This window comes from Harpia harpyja, chromosome 1 (genome assembly GCF_026419915.1).
Source record: "Harpia harpyja isolate bHarHar1 chromosome 1, bHarHar1 primary haplotype, whole genome shotgun sequence".
Lineage (NCBI taxonomy): Eukaryota > Metazoa > Chordata > Aves > Accipitriformes > Accipitridae > Harpia > Harpia harpyja.
Window position 1 is genome coordinate 84,501,539 of NC_068940.1, and position 24,240 is coordinate 84,525,778.

A 24,240-nucleotide genomic window follows, 5' to 3' on the forward strand; every position below is an offset into this window, starting at 1 on the left:
AGCCACCACATGTGTGGTGAGGACAACTTCTCCAAGTGTGCTGCCTAAATCTCGTCCAAAGCAAAGTCTCTGAACTACGAGGTCAATGTAGGTGTTGCAAAACCAACCGTTTCAATTCACAGATCCACTCCTACTCTACGGAATTATTATTTAACGTAGACAAGGCCTGGCTACATGCTAGCCAGAGCAGAATAGGATCCCCTTCTTGCAACTTCCCCTATCAGGTGCTCTACCAAATTTGGCCTTGATTCACCTGAACTCAGTAAAGCACAAAGGTTTTGCTACACATCAGTAGGCCATTTGTCAGCATACTGTATTATACAGCACCTCCTTGGTCGACAGCTGGGTTGTTAGGCTTCTTTATATATTTTGGGGTTTGAGGGTTTTATGTTAAAAATGGGAACAGTAGCTTTCTGAGTCATGTTAATACAAACTCACTCCATAGCCCACCCATTAGCCTGCATCCAGCCTGTCACCAAGGAGATGGGGTCAAACACAAGGGTTGCTCTGTGCAGAAGTGAAGGACAGTCCATTAGCAACCTGTAGCTTTAAAATAGTGAAAAGAAAGTGAACCCCCAAAGTGAATTTGCTCCCTCTTGCATTCAAGAAAAGTGTCATCTACAACTTATGTGTTAAGGTCATTATGTTTAGGGACTGATTTTTCTTTTCCATCAGAGACACCAAGTATGGCTTAGGTTCTATAAACTGAACATTTTGATAACACTGCAGTCAGGTCAATTGAAGCAGAACGGGTACAGAAACATTATCAAGCATCATTTCAATAGCATGTGGCTGTCTTCCAGGGGTGCAAATATCATTACAATATAGCAAAGTAGTCTATGAACTGGATTAGCTGAACAGCCGTTATCAGCACTCAGGAAAATAATATCGGTGACAGTGACTTCACCTGCATGAGTGGTTTAAATGTCCTGCCTTTTCATACTGATAACACTTGGCACCACTTGCAGGCTGAAGAAAGCATGACTTTGTTTGATCTAATTATAGAACCATAAAAATTTTTGATAGAGAAGAAAAGACGTATACACTAGGTCATCTTGTCCATCTTCCTGTAACTGCATGACTGTAAGTTGCATGCTCATGTACCTGAAGTGTATTAGAATAATACCCTCTTTTTTGCTCTTCTGTGCTTTTTTATTGGATTTATTGCATGGATTTTCGGTCTCAGAGCAGCTGAGTTCCCGATAGCAATGCTATTGGAGTCTTTACATAGGGCAGATATTAGTAATTTGTTTTGGCAGAGAAGAATAAGAAGAGAGATGGTATTTTTAGAACTGTTCGAAACGTTTTCCTCTGGGGTTTAATCTCCCCAGCATGGGATGTCTGTATGGAGGAGTACACTTTGGCTTCATATGGGCAGGTGCTTGCCTGCAGTCCAAAGCTGGCAATCTGGCTTGGAGGCAGTCAGGAAATTTATACTGCCAGGTGGATTTTGAAGTGATTCAAGACAAAGAATGGTTTAGAGACAGAATCCTCATTAACCAGATTATGCTTTCTGTCCTCTTAGTTTGCTTTGCAGTATGCACAGTTAGTATATGTTAAACATGCTCTGTACACTATATACAGCATTAACCTATAGTAACAGAGAATTTGTTGGGGTTTTTTAAGTTTCCTATCCATCCCTGCAATGTTTTCTTACTTGGGGCAGTGCTGTAGTAGCCATTTGATTGCTAGTATAGCACTAATTTTACCCTAGTTATAGGAATGGACTTTCACCAGCTATAGTTTTGCACAGGGTGAATTCTAATGTAAATAATGATGTACCATACATACCATGGGTAGATGATATGGCATAGAATTGATATAGCTATAACAACATGTATCTATTTATAAAAAAAATATACCAATAAAATGCCATCACCAGCTTTGAATTGTATCCTCAGATGTATCTGAGGCTACTGAGAAACATACTACAGTACATTATCAGGCTGTAGAGTCACCTGCTATGTGTGCACGGTAGTAAGCTTGCACAGTTCCATTAGCTTGCTCAGTTTCGGCACAAAAAGATCCAACTACAGATTCAATACAAGGGCAAGAAAAGCTGGAAAACAGGTGCTGACCTTTGGCAGCCACAGAACATTTCCACACTCCACTTTTCATTATCCTGGAGAGCGTTCTCATTATCAGCTCCAAGAAAAGTTTTCCTAAGAGCAGTGAGGCGGAAGGCACCATAAGGATGCTAGCTCCCAGGGACTGCCAAAGCATTACATGCAGCTACATGACAAGATAGTCATACTGAGCACAAACCCGTGTAGTCATTAGTGCAGGTGTTCAGAAAGGTATTCATTTCATGACTAAAAGGATGGTGTCTAAATGTGCACTGTCTAGGCTGTCCTATTACAGTCAGTTGAGTGCTGGGGTTTGGTTCTGTTGTCCACACACATCCAGTGCTACCTGATATGTCCTTAGTACTGCTCTGTAAAAGCATCAATCTGCTTTAGATCCTATCTATCTCCCACCCATGCTGTAGCTTTTACCCTAGATGCTGACAAGGGCAACTGCATCTAACGCCTTGTCAGCTGAGCAAGTGGGCTGGGAGAGAAGGTTCAGCCAAATCTGCACTCAGGATCTACTTCAGAGCAACATGAGCTGTTCTCTAGACAAAATGGCCTGTGCTGGTCAGAGGCTCAATGTGGGATTCTGAGTGCCTTTTGAGATGCCTGTAGTTATCAAGACATCCACATAGGGTTGTCTGAGGCACTGGACCCTACTTGAGACTCACACCTTTCCAGAAGAGGCACATGGGGAACAGGTGAAATATCCTTGGGCATTGGAAATGTCATTAGGTGAGGAAGCTCAGGCAACAGAATCCTGTCAATAGCCCGTGTCTAGATCCCTAAACTTAGATGTTTCAGTCTGGAGATGAGTCTCATCTTGGAATGTGGATCAAGTGCTTACAGCTAAGGGAAAAACTGAAACCTTTTCAAATCTTTTCTGCTGACACCTACAGCTGACAAGGGAAAGAAGTCAGCCTTGTCAGATTAGGACATGAATTTGGAGACACTATTTTTTTGACTCCCAAGTTTTAATAACTTCAAAACCTGTTCTGGGTTAGGTTGGGGGAGCTTGTATTCCTAGTAAAGCCTGTTAGTAAAAAGTTGTTCTTGCACTGTCCTGTTAACTTCACTGACTATCCACTGAACAGAGGAAAACCGTTTTTTTTTAAATCCTAGTTTTCAGGTCATTTATTACTTTGAATTTTCCAGCATCAGTAGAGACCAAGTGTCTCCTCACAGGTGGGATGTCCCTTGACAGCTCTTCTCCTTGGGGACAATGGAACTGTCAACTGAACAATGAGTGAGGGACAACGCTTGTTCTGCAGCTGGTCCACCACATGTAATTCTCTTTTATATTAGATTAAAAGGAGAGTGACCAGTGTGACCCCTATCAGTGTTCAAATAATGTGAAAACCTGCTTCTGCAAGTTATTTTTCACCATAAAGTAAAAAAATCGAGAACTCCTCCTGTTAATACAGGGGGAGTAAGGGTTTGTAATGTGCTATCACAGTAAAGTAAATGGCATGAGAAAGAGACTCTTCAGAATATTTTGTCTGTGAGGATAAATTTGTTTGCATAGCTACACTCTAGCCACAAGGTATTTTGGTTAAAAGAAGAGGATGGACTTTTACCAAATTATAGTTTTGGTGATATTTCATAAAGGTCTGTTGGACTGTTTGGGGGATGCCAGAGTTCAATGTGTGTTATATAATCACACGGCATACCTGTAACTTTTTCCTATGAATACTTGCAAGCATTGCAGAAATGAAAATAGTGATTGCACTTTAGGTAGGCAATTTTCAGTTACTACATACAATAGCCTAGATAAAATCAATTTCATATGCATTACTTCTTAAGAAGTCGACACGGACCACTGAAGTCTTAGCCACCTTGACTGTGAGACTGCTCAAAATGACATTATCAAATTTTCTTTTATAATAATAAGAATAAAAGTGGTTTGGTTTTTTTTTTAGTTCTGTTGTCACTCAGATAGTGTTAAATATTTTGTTCAAATAAAATCCAAAAGTGTTTCTCTTTTTTCATACAGATTGATGGACAACACAAAATAGGAGTCTACTTTTGAAAATGCAAAATGTTAAGAAAATAGAGTTCCCTCCAATACTGTAGAGATCAATACTAGACATGCTATCTCTAGTGCTCTCTATCTTTATATGGCTGCAATCTGAATAAAAGTAACCTCTCCTTCCTAGAACCTCTGACCGAAAGCAAGAATTCTGTTCCATGGAGTCAAAAATAGTGAGAGAAACTGAAGATGTCTTCATCCTGTGGCTTCAATAGGGCCACACATTAAGAATTCAGGCTGACAAGCTGTGAGGTAAGACTGGCTTCAGCATTTGCAAATTTGGTTCCCCAAAAGGCACTAAACACTGACAAACCTTTTGTCTGAGCCTTTCTGTGGTCTATGGCAAATACAGTTCTAGCTAGTTTTTACAATTATTCATTAGCTGTGCTAATTTGCTGGGCCTAACACTCCTTTCTAGTAGCTATAGAAATACTACATATACGCATTTGTAGAACATTAGAAAGATTATGTAAAACACCACAAATGAATACCAAGAGGCGAGAACAAAATTTCAATGTAAAAAGCTCTATTGGGGACAAAAAAGGGTAAATGCCACATCCTGGGGAAAAAAGGTACAGTTAGGAAACATAATGTAATTCAATGATAAAATAGCTAGAGAATTACTGAATCCGGAGAGAATACAAATAATCTAGTTTTAAAAAGGGAGTGAATGAAATGTGCTGGCAGGATCAAAGAAATGCACTGTTACTGACTCAGTCATTTTATTAAACTTCTGAATGTTTTCATGCTTTTTAATTTAATCCTTTGTGATCCTGGCACTTTCAAGCAGGAGTTTTTCTACCTTTCTCATGAGGTTTCATTTTTCCCTCAGGATGATGCCAAGACAGGAATATTCTGCCACTACATTGTGACTGGGGCAGTTCTTCCTCAGAGGCTTCTCTAGAGCACTTCCTTACTGTTATGCCCTAATTTTTATACTTTCTTAATACTTCACAGCTTGCTCTAGTTGAACTGGGCTAACTTTGTGTAAATGCAAGCATATTTTCAACAGCAGACTGCAAAACTGGCAGGCAGCTTGGGAGAGCTCTGTGAAGAACCTTTTCCACTTTCTGGTTCACAAATCCAGAAAAGTAGACTTAATTGTAAAAACATATGTGAAAGACAAAAGGAGAATTCATCCAGACTGCTGAGAGTGTGTTCCCTATCTCCCCTACATCACTGGATTGAGCATTACATTGACAGGTTAGAGGGACGGAAAGACTTACTGGTCTTGCTGGTAGGAGATTCTTATAGTTGTAGGACTGTATTTGCTATTGCATAATTACATGAAGATCAGCTTGATCCAAAGATTGCAATTAAAGGTGCTTTTATTTCAGAAGAAAAACAAAAAATATGACTGGCAATAGCTGTTCTGTTGGGTGGGATTTGGTCTTAGAGTTACTATCAATATTTCCAGCACCATGTCTTTATCTGCTTCACTGCTTATGATGCTGAGAAAGAAGACAGATGAGATAGGAACTAACGAAGAGACAGGATCAATAAACCGAATGCTTCTGTGTTGTTATATTTTTCAAAATAGGAGTGCCTGTGCTGTACACCAGACCATCTCTGCTGGTTTTAGCATAAAATACATTATAATACATAGTGATTGCTCTTGTTTGTTCCTGTACAACCTTAGAAAATACTGAAAATGCTTGAATCAGAGCACATATAGAGGCATTGAAGTACTTGTCTGCTGACATGCAGATTAGATTGTTTGGTTTTGAACCAATAAAGTTTGCAAAACTTCCAGCATTTCCTAACTGTATCATTTTTTCTGAGCCACAATATTTGCCTTCAAAAAAATACAATGCCAAATCGTGTTTTATCCTGTCTGTTTCACAATGCTTACCAAACTCACAAGGCACATGTCTAAACCTAGATGAATGACCAAGCACGAGAGTGTTAAGAAGAAGAAAATAATTTCCAAATCCAAAATGTGACCCAAACACCACTGCTCCATGCAGCTGTTTCTGGTGTACCAGAGGAACCAGCTCTGAATATGTCCCTGAGAAAAACTAAGGTTGGGAGCACACACACACTCAGAGTGCTCCTATCATGCTTCTAACAAACACATCTGTCCCCCCTACATTTTGTGGGCTGCAGAAAATGGGCCCTATTTTAGTGTTCTTCTCTAGCATCCAAGAAAATGTCAAGCCTTACCGTAATGCTCCACTGCTATTATACATGTATGCAATACAATTATAGTTTGTCAGAAGTTTTTTGAGATTTAAGGAAACTCAGGTCTGAGCCAACACTACGGAAAATGCTCATTGATAAACATCACTTCACAGTCTGCTTCAGAGGCATTCCTAGTCTGCTTCTACGTGCACCTTGAACACATCGATACAATCAAAATGGCACAGTGGAAGTTCCTACATGCTAAAACACTGGACAACACTGTGTGATGCTACTGCTGTGTAAGTACAAAGTCAAACCAGTAGAAGTTAAAAGCCTGCTTTCCAGTGAAGTAAAAGATATGAGGCACATAGCTGTGGTCGGAAATGGCTGAAGCTGCAGACCTAGTGATAATATGGCCACACTGCCTCTTTGAATCTTTTTGTTTTCACCCTTTCAATACTTCCCCATTCAGGTGCCTCTGCTGTGTCCAATATGGAAATTGAAATAGGTCTAGTAAGTCTTATACCTGCTATTACTTCAAAGCCAAATCTTGTCCAAGTATTTACCAGCAGGGAAAAAATGCTGCCATAGAAACCATTTTTTTCTGCTGCTTTAGCAATCTCCCACCCAGCAATTTTCTATAATACAGATTACAAAGAATATGCAGAAGTGTATAGTTTTTCCACAGTGTGTGTTTATTTATAACTAGATGAACGTTAAGAACTGCCTGTGAAGGCAAAGGTGTCAAATCAATAAGTGATACTAAATGGCAAGTAGGCATTGATCTATATGACTATATTATCAAATTGATTATACCAGCATTTGTTGTTTGTGTAGTTCAATATTTTTAATGAAGTAAAACATGTGAGATTTTAGTCTAGTGTATTCTTCTGTTATTTAGCCTGTATTTCATAACTTTCTTGGAGTTTTTTCTTGGAGATGTAATGCCAAACCTATAAATACAAGGTAAAAGAACAAGTAAATTTTGAATAATTAGTTGATTTTCCATGCCATTGTGCAGGTCCTCTTCTTGTCTCCTCAACAGCTACAGAAGAAAATCACCTCACAGTGTATCCCCAAGCCCCACAGCACTGTGACAGCCAAGTGATGGCAAGGCACCAAGGAGGGCTCCCTGTGCAGGTCTTCTGGACTCCACAGTCTCTACCAAGGGCTAAGGAGGGAGAATCTGAATACGCTGCTAAGAACAGTGTCCTCATCTTGAAATGTATCCAGTCTTGAATATGACCTTTGTACGCAACCATTCCCTCAGCATCCGCTGTTCAGTAATATTGGCTCTACTGACAGCTGTAAACCACAGTGACAGCAATCTTCAGGGTGAAGATCAAGGGCATAAACTTCTGCCCATCCTCGTCCTGAAACCTAATTATTTCTTTACTATTTGGATGGGCTGGAATATGTCCATTGCTACATCTGTGTCAGCAGAGAGAAACGCCTTAAGATGAGTAATTCAATTGCTTGCAATTTTGCAATTGTGTGAGTGTACGCCAAATTACACCAGGTCTTCAAAAGGTACATTTTATTCTTCTCTCTGATCAACAGCAAGCCCATAGACCTCATCTGCTTCTTCCCAGAAACTCAGATACAGCAAAACTAGGTAAAGTTACATACTCTGTCCACACCAGAGCCAAGTATGTCTTCACTGCCTTTGTTAGTCTTCGTTGCCTTTGTTAAATTCCTTATTTCACCTTCCTTCCTTGCTCAGCTGTGAAAGATAACTGCATTACCCAACACAATATTAATTTAATTTAATTTTCAGTTTAAAATGAGGACAAGTACTACCTAAAACAAATTCCAGTGCTTTCACTGTTTGAACTACTGTTGATAATGCCAGTGAAAGGTAAGTCATGTATTAACCTTAAATAACTTGACATTTCAGTTTATTAATCAAACTCTTGTCAATTAAATCACATTTCATCATACTTTACAGATTTCAGCAGCATGCGGTATCTTAAAATAGCTGTGGAAGTTCAGATTGAGAGAATGGCAATCCACAAAATGGACATTGCTATTTCAGCCACTGTTGCTTTATTTACATGTTTGTTCACAGTTTTAACAATCAGTGAAGAATTTTAACAAACAAATAAACAAATTTCACTCTGTTTTAACATTTTAAAGACATCTAATCTTATACCTCTGACTATCTCTCTTCTGCCCCCATTAATAAAGGCTAAAGAATATACAAGGGAGAAAAACAATGGAAATATTTTTGGTTTACAATTCCTTTGTTTTGGATGTGCATAGCTGTGTGTGTCAAAATTGTGTCAAGTACATAGGAGAGGCATGTTTTAAAGATTCAGCCCCAAGCTTTTAATGCCTCGGATCCCCTTATTTAACAGCTTTGAATTACCTTGTGTCACTTGTGTTGCAGGATGTTCTTGAGGATATGACTGATTAAATGGCACAAAATCTAGCAGTGATGGAGCAACTTCAAATTCAAGGTCATTAAATGGATTCTCAGACTGTCAGGCTTTCTAAAAAAAACCCCAAAGGCCAGAACAGATATTCAGTAAGTTTTGAAGCAGCTTTAATGTTTTCACTCTTGTTTTATAATGAAGCTATTGGAATGGGCCCAGTTAATTATCGTTCAATTATGTAACTATTACTCCAAAACAAGTTTCAGAGTGTGATAACTGGTGATTGTACAAGTCATGAACAACTTGAATTGCTTTAAAGGTTTTGGGTTTTTATAAATCCATTCCTGTTGCATATTAGCAATTACAACAAAGATATTGAAATTTCCTCTTTTTGTAATTGAAAGGCAAGAAATAATTGTAATTATAGGAAATAGTTGTAATTATAATTATGTGGTAAGAAACACATTTGGTTGAAGGTTGGCTAACATAGTCTCTGTTGAGTTGAATGAACCTCGTGGAATATCTGTTGTTACTGTCAAAGCTCAACACGGCTTACGCTGATGTTACCTATTGTCTCCCAGGAGATCTCATTCTTCCTTGCTTTAAACCCACAATCTGACCTCATCAATGTGTATCTCTTAGTGGCTTGGATTTTAAAATACCTTCACACTTACTTTCAGGATCTCCCATACGTTGGGGGACAGCTACCTATGAACATCCAGCAAGTCATGAGGTCACTCTCCTTCACTTTGCTTGGGAAGCCTCTCCTTTGCTGTAACGCAAACTAGAAGGTGTTTTTGCTACTGATGCTGTATTATCTCACTGTTCCCCCCCTCCCCCACCGCCTTTTTTTTCTTCTTTCTGTCTATATCCATCTGCTGTCCTTTGTATTTTAATTTAAATTATAACAAATCCAGGGCAGATACCTTCTGGCTGTTTGCAAGTTACTTGCCACAGAAGGCTCCAGCTCCAAGCCTGGCAGTCCCAGATGGTACTGTAATACAGACAATAAAGATAATCTCATAATTCCCCAGGGCATCAGCCCTGAACCCCACATGCAGGGTGCACTCCTCTTCCTCAACACTGATCAGGCTTTTCTGTCAAAAGAAATGCTCTGAGGCAACAAGGACTCTACAACATTTTTATGCCCTTTCCTGAATCTACACTTTGCCTAATGAATGACAGACAAGGGTGGTTATCTGCAAATTTACGTATACATACACACACAGAGATACACATGCACATATTTTCTGAGGCTCAGGTGTTATGGCAATTTATTACTCCAGCCCAGATATTCAGCTTCTGCACCACTGGAGACATTTCTCTATTATAGTATAATATGAATCCCTGAAAAGGTATACCTGTTACATGCATATCTGAATGGAAACTGCTGAGTCCTGAAACTAGCCCTCAATGGTACATCTCTACATCCATGGTGAAAATTAATTCAACATACTGCTTTATTACCAGTGAATTGTGATTAATCTTACATGGATAGATTTACTCACCCTGATTCAACCATCTAAAAATTAGATCTGGTCTTAGACAGGACTACTCACTTTAGACTTGCTTTACAGCCAAAGGAGAAATAATTCTCACCTGAACAATGGCCGTTTTAAAATAGGGATCCTAAAATAGATGAGATAAAATGTTCTGAATGCTGAGGGCCTGGGATGAAAAAATTAGACACCTGATTTTAGATGACTAAAGTTAAATGAGAGTGACCACTTCTGGGATTATTGTTTGCCTTGTTTTGTCTCTCCACTAAAGATGTATAAGATTCTGTGCCACTATTTCAGTGCTGTTCCTGAATGTCATGTTGTGAGGGTGGCCTGTGGGGAGATTATGACTTTTTGTTTACTACACTCTGTAGGGAAATTATGACTTTTTGTTTACCACTCCATGGTTAGGCTTTATTGATGGTTATCAAACCTGCCTTCTCAGTCAGTTTATTTTATTTTTTAATCCTGGCAGAGTCTTTTAATTAACTTATCCCTAGAGCTCAGTAAACCTTCATAACCCTAATACTCTTACAACTAGTTCCACAGTCTAAAAGTATTTAATTTTGTCCTGGTTTCAGCTGGGATAGAGTTAACTGTCTTCCTAGTAGCTGGTACAGTGCTATGTTTTGAGTTCAGAGCGAAGAATGTTGATAACACTGATGTTTTCAGTTGTTGCTCAGTAGTGTTTAGACTAATGTCAAGGATTTTTCAGCTTCTCATGCCCAGCCAGTGAGAAAGCTGGAGGGGCACAAGAAGTTGGCACAGGACACAGCCAGGGCACCTGACCCAAACTGGCCAACGGTGTATTCCATACCATGTGACGTCCCATCCAGTACAGAAACGGGGAAGTGGGGGGCAGGGATTCGCCGCTCGGGGGACTGGCTGGGTGTCGGTCGGCGGGTGGTGAGCAATTGCACTGCGTATCATTTGTACATTCCAATCCTTTCATTATTGCTGTTGTCATTTTATTAGTGTTATCATTATCATTATTAGTTTCTTCTTTTCTGTTCTATTAAACCGTTCTTATCTCAACCCACGGGTTTTGCTTCTTCTCCCGATTTTCTCCCCCATCCCACTGGGTGGGGGGGAGTGAGTGAGCGGCTGCGTGGTGTTTAGTTGCTGGCTGGGGTTAAACCACGACAAATTTTCATCCTCTGTAAGGGATTATATCACCTTTTTTCTATGTGAAAACAACTGTAAAGGTTTTTTTCCGAAAGTTTTCTCCTGATCTTTCTGAATGGTTATATTATAAAACATAGGTCACCTCAACATTTCTGCCCACACTTTGATGTCCATAAATGTTGAATATCAGGACTGTGAAAATACTCATAATGGATAGTAATTTAATACTTCTTTGCTCACTGATAACAAATTTAAACACATCATTTGGAAACTTAATGGTCTTTGTAGGTAGGGACTGAGACAAAGCACACCGAATGTCCCTGTTTATTCTGGTATATTGCCAGTATCTTCATAGATGAGTTTACAGGTTGCAGTACTAAGCAAGGAGGAACAAAACATTCAGGAGAGCATAGCTTTGGAGATGGATATCAAGCAAATATACGTACCATCCTACATTATTTAACTTTTCTGTGAATTAATTTATTGTAAAATTAATCAGAAAGAATGAGTCATTTTTTGGAAGGCAGGTCTATGAGCACTGTTTCTTTGATTAAATGGTAAATAAAACATTGATAAATACTATGAAGTTGCAGTTGTATAGCAAAGATATTCCTTAAAACAGTCTGCATGTTAGGAAGAAGATTATTAATAACTGGAGAGTTATATAGCTTATTGTTTGTTTTTCTTGAAGTTGTTCATAACTGGCTGTTTGATCATCCCTTATCGTGCTGGAGCAAATGGAAGAAAATTGCAGTGGCAAACTAATTTGCAACCTCTAAAATTCCAGGATTGTTTATTTCCACTAATAATGAGCTGGAATGAGCTTGTCATCAGGGTATGCTGCACCAATTACATGTAAATGCCCATATTCCACTGAAAATTCTAATCAATATTTGCATATTTAAGAACAAGGTGCATGGATGCTTAGAAACTAATAAGCAGGTTGGCCAAAACCATAGCTCCAATATGTTAGCAAAGCAATAAATTCTTTAGCAGAATGAATAGCTTCTCTGAAACCAGCTAGAACCCACTGTAACAATTTTTTAATAGCTCACTGTACCCAGTGGTTTTAGGAAAATTTAAAAAGAGACTGATTCCAAGACTCTGTTTTAAATAAATACTTAATCCATGTCAATAACTGCAGGTATTTTTTCCCTGTAGGAATTCTCAACAGGGAAAAATTCTACATTGATTCTCTTATTTATTACCATGTGTAATAAATGTCTATTGCCATAGCCCAAAGTTTCAATTTTGTAGTTTTGGTTTTAGTGGTTTTGTGTTTCTGACATTATTATTTTATTAAGGTTTTGAAACTTCTCATGAAAAGTGTTTACTAAACTGGGAACACTCTAACTTTCTATTTCTTTATATAATCTGTACTGTATGCAACTGCCAAATCAAATTAGATGAATAAATTTTTTGGTTGTAAGTAATAAATGACACATTGAAGAGCAAGTCAAATAGTAAATAAAAATAGACAGTTTTTGCCAGTTTGTGGTGCCAGCTTTAATGACATCATAAAGCCATTGCTCATGGTGCATGAAACTGCCATATCAGAAAAAAATGTGCCTTATAAGGGATAAGTATTCTGAGAGGTTTTTTCCAATTGAGAGCGGGAATAATGAAAAATTATAAAATGTTTTGCCAAAAGAATGACATTGATTTTAGTTATCATTGTACTGTTGTTTCCAGAAAGCATGATTGTTAATCAGATCAACAGTCAATTGAATACTGATGGTTCCTTCCCTGTGCATTCAAACCTTCTACTATTAGCGTAATTCTAATTATTAATTATTTATATTGCAGTCGTACCCAAGGGTCCTAATCAAAATCTGGCATAAACACAGATGAATGGCGTCTTCTTGCATAGGAAAGCTTAGGTAAATTTTGTGAAGAAAGAATAATGGCTACAGAAACTTGTTCCTAATCAGGAGAATTTGAGAAATACAAAGACTTTTTAGGTCTTTCTCTAGTCATAAATTTGTGCCCAAATGCAGTTGCTTAAAGTTCAGTCCAGCCTGTCATTCTTCCATATTTGTTTTGCAAAGACTACCTTTGGCATGTCTAGGATTAAAATTATAACAGCAAATGTCAAAGTTAAACTGAAAAGCCTTTAAAAATTTGGATTCTGTGGCAGATGAAAAAACTCTATCATCTCATGCTCATGCAGGCAAAGAACATTTTCAAGGATAACTAAGTGAAGATAAATTCAGTCCATGCAGAGTAAATTTCTGTGAAATTTGCCATAACAGACATGTGATATGATAATTATTACTATCTTTACTGAATTATTCTAAAAGAAAAATAATAGATTTCTTTGACTTTTCCAATGCTAATTATATAATGCCATTTTTTAAAGGCATCAGGAAAAAAATAGTTAAAATGTTAGCCAAGAAGTTAAGAAGATCCCTTGGAAAAGAGAGCTTCCCATTAATTTTATGCAGTCCTTCCAGTGGAGACAAACATATTGTTGCAACATCATAGCAACAGACTAAGATAACATCTGACAGTCAGTCTGAACTCCATTTTTTGGCATAGACCATATAAGCATTTCACAAACCACAGTTCCCTATGGCTCACAAAACACGTGCAAAACTGCAATTGTAGGTATATACTTGCATAAAGAAGAAAGAATCAAAATAGCAGTTAAGAACACAGTATGAAGTATTTCTGAAATAGAAAAAAAAAAAAGACATTCTCCATTTAGAAGACTCTTTGGCTCTGTTTCACACTTTATAGTACATGTCACATTTGGGACATGTTCATTATTCTGCTTGTTTAACATCAGAGAGGAATATTACTTCTGTTAAATATACACACTGTGGTGCTGAGTGATTCTGTTTATATCTCTCATCTGATATTGCCCATCGCTCTGTGTCATGGTTTAACCCCAGCCAGCAACTAAGCACCACGCAGCCGCTCACTGACTCCCCCCCCACCCAGTGGGATGGGGGAGAAAATCGGGAAAAGAAGTAAAACTCGTGGGTTGAGATAAGAATGGTTTAATAGAACAGAAAAGAAGAAACTAATAATGATAATGATAACACTAATAAAATGACAACGGTAATAATAAAAGTATTGGAATGTGCAAATGATGCGCAGTGCAATTGCTCACCACCCGCCGACCGACACCCAGCCAGTCCCCCCAGCGGCGATTCCCCCGCGCCCACTTCCCAGTTCCTATACTGGATGGGACGTCCCATGGTATGGAATACCCCATTGGCCAGTTTGGGTCAGGTGCCCTGGCTGTGTCCTGTGCCAACTTCTTGTGCCCCTCCAGCTTTCTCGCTGGCTGGGCATGAGAAGCTGAAAAATCCTTGACTTTAGTCTAAACACTACTTAGCAACAACTGAAAACATCAGTGTTATCAACATTCTTCGCATACTGAATTCAAAACATAGCACCATACCAGCTACTAGGAAGACAATTAACTCTATCCCAGCTGAAACCAGGACACTCTGTGATTGAATTCAAGTGCATTCTTTTCTGAGTTGAAGTGAAAAGGATGATCTCATCTCACCTAACTAAGAAACTGATTGTACTGTTAGACCACAACCATGATCTTAACTGATTATCATTTTAGTATAAGGTTCAAGCTTAACACATATAGCAAAGGTTTATTTTTCATTGAGAATAAATTTTTTGAGTGGATCCAATACTAAGTTTATAACTGGTTTTGCAACTACTGTGACAAATAAACCCACATGGTATAGTGCATATCAAAAAAGAAGTAAAAGGTCTCCCTCTCTCAGAATTATATGAGGAGTGACAAAAATGTATTAGTGAAAGATCAAAGTATGCAGGGCAAGAAAAGAAATATATAAATGGATTCAATAATTCCCTGTCATATTGCTCACTTTCTGTGAAACCTTAATTGATGACACTACTAGAAACAATATGTTTAGGTTACATTGCCTGTAAAAGTTAAACTTATTAATTTGCATACTGGGGAATTAATAATGAGCAAAAATGTAGTATGACTGTAATTATTTAAAAATGTAATTACTTATTGATTGAATATATACCAAAATATTAAATAGCTGTTTATATGTACAAATACAAAGAGTTTACCAAAAAAAAAGTAAACTGTAGCAAAACAGTAAACACTTCTTATCTAGGACTTTTTTTGGTATAAAAATTCCTGTATTAAATATGTCACTAGCATATGAAGATGGATTAGTAGACAGAGTACACTAAGCAACCCAATATTATTTATACATTGCACTTGTCATAAAAATCTACTATTTGATACACATGTAACCATCACATTTTTTCATGTCTCTACATAATTCATAAGACCTCTAATGATTTCTTTAGTCCAAAATGTGAACTAAAAATGTCTTCATTTCTTTTCCAGTCATTGCTGAAACCAGTCCAACTTTTATTTTTGTGTGGAATCTCAGTTTTTGAAAGTGAAAAATAAGATTACAGGTAGAACCATCACCCAGTGGATAGGGACTAGAAGTCAAGGAAAGGGAGAACTGCTAATTTTCTGGGAATGTCCTTTTGTAATTAAGCTGAAGCACCTTAACATGGTGGCATCAGGAACCCGTTGCACTACCTGGGCAATTCAAGAGATTTGCACTACCTATTTACAAGAGATTTCCTTGTCCGATAAGGGCCTCCGGGATGGTCAAGATGGAGCTCTTGCCCTGTAAGGAGAGGCTGAAAGACCATGGCTTGGTCACCCTGGGAAAGGGATAGCTTTGGAGGGACCTCACAGCAGTACTTACAAGGGGTTAGCAAGAACATAGAGCCAGGCTCTTCACAGAGGTGCAAAATGGGAGGATGAGAGGCAGTGGGCATAAGCTGAAAGAAGGGAAGTTCAGACTGAATATAGCGAAAAACTTTTTCTCAATGAGGACAATCAAGCAGCGGCACAGGTTGCCCAGGGAGGTTGCATGTTCTATATCTTTGAGGTTTTCGATACCAGATTGGACAAAGCCCTGAACAACCTGGTCTGAGCTCACAGCTGACCCTGCTTGAGCTAGAGGTTGGACTAGAGACCTCCCGAGGTCTCTTCCATCCTGAATTATCCTGTGGTCCTATGATTCTGTGATGTCAGCCTTCATACACACAAATTAGAAACAATATGAAATTTATCAAATATAAAACTCCTCAAAACAGATATGAATATTTGGATCCTACATATCATGTACAGACTTCCTTAACTGCCACTTCAGGGCATCTTGGGCTTTGTTTCTTTGCCTAACAGAGCTGTGGCATTAAGCAGATGTATTATGTAGACTTAATTATTATCTGACATTTTTATACATTCAGTGAGACATTATTCTAAATACAAAAGACAATTAAACTTCAAAGAAAATGATTTACAAGGGAGGAACAAATGTAGTTAGATAGATATATGGATAAGTAAAAGAAAGTTTGTATCACTTAGAAGCATGGGCTGTATATAATATGGATCTTTGTCTTCTTTATGGCCTACATAAAGTTAAGTTTGTTTAGGTGTCTTAGCTATGTATTTGCATTTACTGACATTTTAGATTTTTTTAACTGCTAGTTTTATATAATAATTTGTTTGTATGTATTTTAAACTACGTTGCTATACCATTTTTTCTTCTAGATTTAAAATATGGATTTTAGCTCTTCCACTTAAATTATTCTAAAAGCTAAGCAAGAAGGTATTGTAGTAGGTATTGTTTTAAGCATTTGCTTGCTAACAAAAGGCTGTAAGAGGTCAACATGCATTTGGTACAATTGTGAAACTCTTATACAGTGCATGTGTCTCAACTATTAACCATATGAGATTGGTATAGCAGAGGCTGCTGAAAAGGAGCATATTGACTGCTTAGCTCTGCTGTCAAAGGAGTACAATGCACAGTATTATAATAAATGCAGATTACAGTGATTGTGGTTGAACAAGAAGCTTTTGAGAGATTCTATTTATTTCAAATGCTTTAACAAGAGCAGTTTGAATGAGACAACACACAGATATTTTCCCCTAAATTGCTTTCCGTGTTCCTGTTTTCAATAGATTTTATTTTAGAAAGTCCTGACAAGTGGGGTGGTGATGACTTCTGTACAGAATGGCAACTATGCTTTTGTGTGATAAAGCCACAAACAATTAATTCAATTTATCTCAATTGACAATAAAATTCAGTATTCTATCAATAACTCCTCCTTCATCATCCCACTTTTCAACAAAAGTATTTTGACAGTGGCTTTAAAAATATGTATTTAATGTAAAACTAAACATGTTTATGTAATGTAATGTAATGTAAGTGTAAATGTTAATGTAAAACTAATTATAACAGGTCCAACTTCTTAGGAAACAGAGGAAAAGGGACAGTTCTAAATACATTTAACATTTGTTTCTGTATTTCAAATCCTTCTAACTTGTTTGTTAGAATATAATATGAAACATGACTTAATGTATCTCAGCTGCATTACACTGAGGGTTCAGAACTGACAAATAGCTCTACATGACTTTCCATGCCTATGTAGTAAAGAAAAAAAATGCATTTTTTTTAGGATTAAAATGAGGAAACTATCAAGCAAGAACAGATAATTTTTTTCCTTTGTATGTTTTCCATGTCCACACATATAAAAAATTGCCTTTAGCTAAGAAATATTTGGTTGACAGTATATGCTTGCCTAAAAATCTTGATAAAAAATTTAATTAACCAAGCCACTATATCAAATTTATTGTTTTTTTCTAACCAGAGCTGTAGCAAGGGAAGCAAGATGGGTTCCTACCACAAACATCCTATTGATAGGAGCACCAAGAGAAAAATATGTCCCACCAGTCCTCCTTCCTTTGCACTTGCAACCACAAAGAAAGGTTGCTGATCTGTAGTGATAAGCAGGACAAGGTAACATTTGCTCCTGGAAAGAGACCAAGGAAGAAGAGAAGAACATCTGTGGAAGCAGATGTTTTAGGTATTGGCATGTCTTGATACTGCTCTTCCCACAGAGGCTTTTATATTATTTTGCTTAGAAGTGGAGTTGGATTGTGGTTTCATGGAACAACCTACCAGCCTTGTTGAATACTGACATAGTATCAGTGCTCCTTCAGCTTTCTGCAATTATCTCTTATTACTCAATGCTTATTTAAATATTTCATAGGTCCAGCTAAGACCAAAAACTTTTAACAGTAAGTGGACTAGGCCTGGTGGTTTAAAAAAGACACATATTTTTTTTAGATTACAGCTTAGTGTTTAGATTAATGATTGGTAAAGGAACAAATAGCACTTTCTTATCTCACTTCCATTAGCTTCATGCTCACCATATTTGTTTTATGCAAATATGTGTTGATTATATTTGGCTTCTCTGCATCATTTTATATATATATATAAATTTCAAATATATTCAAAACATGATTTTTGATACTTATAGGATATATAACTTTGGCAAAATTTATTTCATTCATAACGTATTTTTTGAAGCTCATAAGCCTTAGATCAACAGACTGCTTTTTACCCTGGGTTTTTTATCTTCCTTTAAATACTCTGTATTTTACAGTCCCATGTTTATTGGTTAATTTTTATGTACCTTTTCTTCCACTTTCTCCCCATTGCTTTTCACTGGCAATTGCTGTCCTTTGTATTGCCACTGAGCTGCAATGGGTTTTTAGAAAAAGTTGTCCTTTTCAGTAAGGCGATGTAGCTTTCTGTCTATTCCATAAATCCTTTCTCATATCTACCTCCACCCAAAATTTTCTGCGTATCTCCTTGCTGTTAGTCAGAATTTTCTCTTAATTTTATTTGGGTTTTGGAAATTAGCTTTTCTGAAGCACTAAATATACATCTAGCTGGTTGGAACTATCTTTATTTTCCTCTTCTGAGCATAATCATACCATTATCACTGATGTCTAGGCCACCACTAAGTTCCAGTGAAGGGATTAGTTCATTGTTACTTAATAGAATACTACACTGAAATGAACTTTAAAATTGTAACACTGAAATGCACTCATGGATCCTATCTTGTGAGGCTAGAAAGAAAAGCAGTATTTCATGCTTGCCTCCCCTAAAAAGAAACTAAATCTATCTACTAGTTATGATAAAATGTGGGCCAAGGACCAACTCTGAGTGTGTACAGAATACTGTGTATATTGTACCTATTTTTAGTTGAATATTATTCATTGAATACATTATTTAGAAAATGTTGCCAGTTTTCAATGAATAATTTATTCAATTTTGTTGCTATCTTAGAGCAGCTTTAATTATAACCCATAGTGCAGTGCTGAAGCAAAGAGAGATGAAAAAGATAAGCCCAACTATTGCTAGGATATCTAGAGACTTAGGGCATTAAATACCATCAGTCTAAGCTGAAGTTAAAATCCTGCTGTTTTCAACTTGCACATATTCTCTCTTATTACTTCTTCTAAGTTCTTTTGTTTTAGTCTCGCTCTCCTTTTTTCCCCACCCTCCCTGCTGTCAATTTTTGCCTCCACTTCTCTATGCAGTATCTTCTAAATGCCCATTCTGTCTTTTCTGTGTCTTTGTATTTTGCCACTCATCTACCTCTATCAACGACCCCTCATTTATTGATGTAGAATAAGGGTAGTCCAGCAGACCACTTGAGAGCGAATGGATCCTTCATAAAACACTTCTAAATTTATGAATTTTACTCTAATGATTCACCTCAGTGGAATAAACCCACACTAAAACATTTCTGGAAGCCATTTTATTTCCTTGTAGTTTTCTGGTAAATGTTTACGGTTCTATGACCACTGTATTTTAATGGGTCCCACATGAAACCATCATCTGCTCTTGCCTATCCTTTAACTCAGGTTAGAAAAATGCCATAATAAATTTGCTGAGTTTGTTTGGCAACATCCACAAATACAAATTCATAGAGGAGAGAAAGAAATATGAATCAATACGGATCTATGCACCAACCTTTAAGCAAGCTGTAAAGACAATGATGCTGAACTAAGTAAGTATAGAAAACAGGAGAGGCTGCTTCCATCCAAGTCAAGCAGTAATCTATATAACTCCTGACATTTTGGAATTGGAAAACAGCTTAGACAGTAGGTACGATATTAGAAATCATTAAAAATTACAAGAGGATAGGAATGACTGTGAACCAGTATAATCTCTGCATTCCTCAGTGTCATTATTTGGACTTCTGTGCAATATACTAATGCTGATGTGAGTCATTTTGATGACAAGAGCCTGGGTACTAAGAATAGTGTTTTGAAAATATTCATATCTGAAAGGTTTTCAAAAAGTGCACTTGTTGGTACTATCAAAAAATCTGTGCATATTTTGTACTCAGACTCAATGATTTGCATGGGACAGAATTTGTAAAGTGAACTTTGTCTGTACTGTAAAGATTTCATACTGGATTGTCCTTATGCAGAAATAGTATAGGAGGACTTGCATGGAGTTCCTTCCCACCTGGGGTTCCTGGGCACTATAGGAATGCAAATAATAATAATAGTAATTATATAAAAGCTAGACAGCCCAAATGATGTTCTCTGGTGGTTCCAGGAGAAAATCATAGAGGTTATTGTTCTGGAGCCTCTATCTCTCATTAGAACATTTAAATATATTTGTATCTGGAACTTCAATGAAATACCATTCTCTTGCAGCAGCAGCAGCACTTCATTCACCAAGCTCTAGCATCTGCAATTTAATACATTGGAACTAGAAAGAACAAAGGTCACAGTCAGGTATCTGTTACATGCTTAAGGGCTGCTAATAATGTAGCATATGAAAGTGTGTCTCAAAGAAAAGTTTCATTCAGTAAAATAAAACAAGTATTTAAGTCCCCCTGTCCAATTAAACAGTTAATTGCAAGAACAGTGAGCACAAGCAAACATACGTATATGTATGAATATATACGTATCAACAGACACAGCATTTTTCCTCTCCACTACTTAACATAGTAATAGATTTAAGTAACACAAGGTATATAAGTAGCCCTCTTCAAGAAAATGCTTTTTAAGACTACCAACTCAGATTACCCCAAATATAACAGATATATTTTCTTTGTAGAAGGCAGTTTAAAAAAATCATCTGCATTTCTACTTACAGTCCTGAAAACCTTACCTATTGATATAATACATTATCAGCATATCTCTGCTGCTTCATCAACAATTTTTAGACAATAAATATGTGTTAATGTTCTTTGAAAACTGCACCCCACTTTAGCAAATCTCCACAGAAAAGGGAGAAATAAAATTGTTACACTGAAATTATTTTAAAAATAAAAATATATTAATTTAGGTAGTTATTTTCCACATAACTTTCCTCTGTCTGCAGCAGAGTATTATACAGTTCAATAACAACGGCATGGCTCAGTGTCACAGCTAGAGTTGCATCATAGATACAATCATCAATACTGTATGAATGGATTCTCTATAGTAATTTATTGTATAGTATATTGCTTCTCTCAACCTAAAAACACAAATATTCTTGTCCACCCAAGCATTATTCTATATGCAACCAGCATAATTTTTAAAGAATATAATTGAAAAAGTAATCATGAGCTGCCTGACACATGTTCCACAATTATTTAACAAGGTTCTCTTCCATTAAATGGTATTATCTTTAAAATTATTAGCAATTTATCAGACTCCTCAATGACATGTGGAAAAAATACAGTACCTTGAACACTAGTTTTTCCAGAGATAAGTAAATGAAGCATAAAGGTCTAAATATCATGTATCCTTCAGCTGTACAGCTGTAGTTGAGAACACAAGATAGTAACAAATCCACTTTAAGAGCTGCATTAGGAGACTTCAGTTTAGTTTTTAAATATTATTCAAGTACCTGTATCATCTGCTAGGAAAACTGCAGTGCAGGCATGTAGCTTTTAAACAGAAAGTCAAAATCGCAGCTGAAGAGCCGGACAGAAAATTATAACAGACCTTTTCTAGCTCCCTCACCAACTGGCTGTTGAATTTTCTAGGTAGATTAAGTCATGGAAGATTAAGACAGAAGCTTTGCTCAGAGTACCTACCAGGCAAGAGAAAGCAAAATACAGCACTCCATTTACAATAATGTACTATGTAAAACCAGAAAAGCTGATTGGCAAAGCAATCATCTTAAAAATGTCCCTGAAGACTATAAATATAACACTATTATATTTTACACTGGAGTTTTGTGGTATGACGCCAGCCCATTAACTAAATCAGAATAACGACAGGAGGGCCATCAGAATGATAAAGCCGTTCTAATGAAATGCAGACAAAGATTAAAAAGAATTAAAAGTGACAAGTAAAATCCATTAAAGGACAGCCTTTAGCTACTGTAATCAAAGGATTATTACTTACCTTGTCAATTAACAGCTGTGTGTCTATTTTTTCACACAACACAAAAGACTGTACCAAGTGTCAAAAAATCATTATTAATAAGAGGCCTTTATTTTTAATTTATTTAGCTTGCGCATGCACATTGCAAGACCTCCAAATGAATCATGTACACAATTTTAGAAGCCGTAACACACACAATTAACCACAGTGTTCTGTGCTATTATTGCCCTTAAAACTGAGTCTTACTGGAGAAGGAAAGTAATTACAAATAGAATCAATTGCAAGTGTATTAATCAATGCCTTTAACTTGTGTCTAACATTAGAAGCTCACACATGCAGAAATGCTCTATGTGTTTTTCACTTATTGCCACTATTTTACCTATACTTTGCCACAATATTTCACATAACAGGAGATTCCACCAAAGTTAGTTTCTGGGAATTGCAAAGGCAAACTAATTTCCAGTTCATTAACCTTGAAAATAATTGACAGTAGAAAATAAAACTTAAAAAAGAGAAGGAAAATGAAACTTCTTAAACACAACAGGCAAACTTGTGCCTTTGTTTGGAAAAGGAAAAAGCGTCCCCCGTGGTTAACAAGTCAGCACAGCCTACTTTGCACGAACATAGAAAATTTCATTACAAAGTCTTTTACAATTAATATTAGACAATTAATACAATTAATAATACCAATAATGCTACTAGATGAGAGTGGAAGAGGTCACAGTAAAAGTGCTTTCCTTCTTTTTTAGGTGTTTATAATATGCGACAATCATCTGTATTGTTTCCATTATCTTTAGCAAATTGTTTCTACTTTGTGCTGTTTCCAAGCAGCTCTAAGTGCTTTCAGCATGGGAAAAATTATGTTATAAGTCCACGCTCACACACCCATGTCCTTTTCTCAGACAAATTACTCCTACGGGTCAAGTTTCAGTTTTCAGTCGTACATCCAGATTTGTTCAGCAACAGCTATAACTAGATGAATGGCTGAGCTGCTTAAATTTCTATTAATGCTGCATTTCTGAAACAAGGAATATTGTTTGCACTATTCTGTAGAGACTAAGAGAGAAAATTAAGGCACAATAACATGTCAAGTGCATCCATTTCAATCTACCCAGATAAAACAAGAGTAATCGTGAACAAAACATCACGCAAACCCACATCTGCACTATCTAAATAAATGTCAGGATACTTTGTTCTCCCAGTACTTATCATTTTCATACCTTTGCCATTCCAGGTTATATTGAGACAAATCTAAAAGATGTCTCAGAAATCCTGGCTAGAACACCAATGACATGCTTCTGATGTTTGGTTCCACTCTCCAGTTCTTGAAATTTCAGATGTTGGTAGAGAATATATGCATTTGTGAGATATTTGAAAGTGTTGAAGAGATGGATGGGCCATCAAATGCATAAATATAGAATGAAATTAATGAAAGACTAGAGTATTCCATTAGTGAGAGTGTGTGTTGCCAGTTTCTTTGACAAAGCAGATATTCAACTTTCAGTTGTTAAATATTCCACGGATCACAACAAAGCCGGTTCACTAACAAGTATTGTCGTTTTTCTGTTTAACACTCAGGAATGGAACCTTCCACCCAACAGGGTCATAACCAAATGAGAAGTCTCCAGATGTACCTAGAAACCTCCTCAAGTCCTTTCTGTTGACTGTGAAAACACATCAGGCAGTTCTACATGTGGATGTCCTTAGCCAGACTCTAGGTTAGAAAAAATAATTCTGTCATAAAGTGTTATACAAAGTCTTTTTCAGGATCTCTTCAGAGAGCCAACAAGTCTAGCAGGAA

At 37.0% G+C, this 24,240-nt stretch overlaps 1 protein-coding gene across 3 annotated transcripts in view; it reads right to left on the reverse strand.

Annotated features, from left to right (window-relative positions):
• The window catches only part of ZNF804B (zinc finger protein 804B), a 244,300-nt gene that overhangs the window by 53,138 nt on the left and 166,922 nt on the right, over positions 1–24,240 (reverse strand). The window contains exon 1 of one of the 3 annotated variants that reach the window (XM_052802739.1): positions 21,958–22,067. The exons of the other annotated variants lie outside the window; for them this stretch is intronic. Within the exon in view, the coding sequence (XP_052658699.1) occupies positions 21,958–21,966 (9 nt within the window). The 5' untranslated portion in view covers positions 21,967–22,067. Of the gene's footprint in view, positions 1–21,957; positions 22,068–24,240 lie in introns of those variants that run through there. 3 annotated transcript variants of the gene reach the window in all.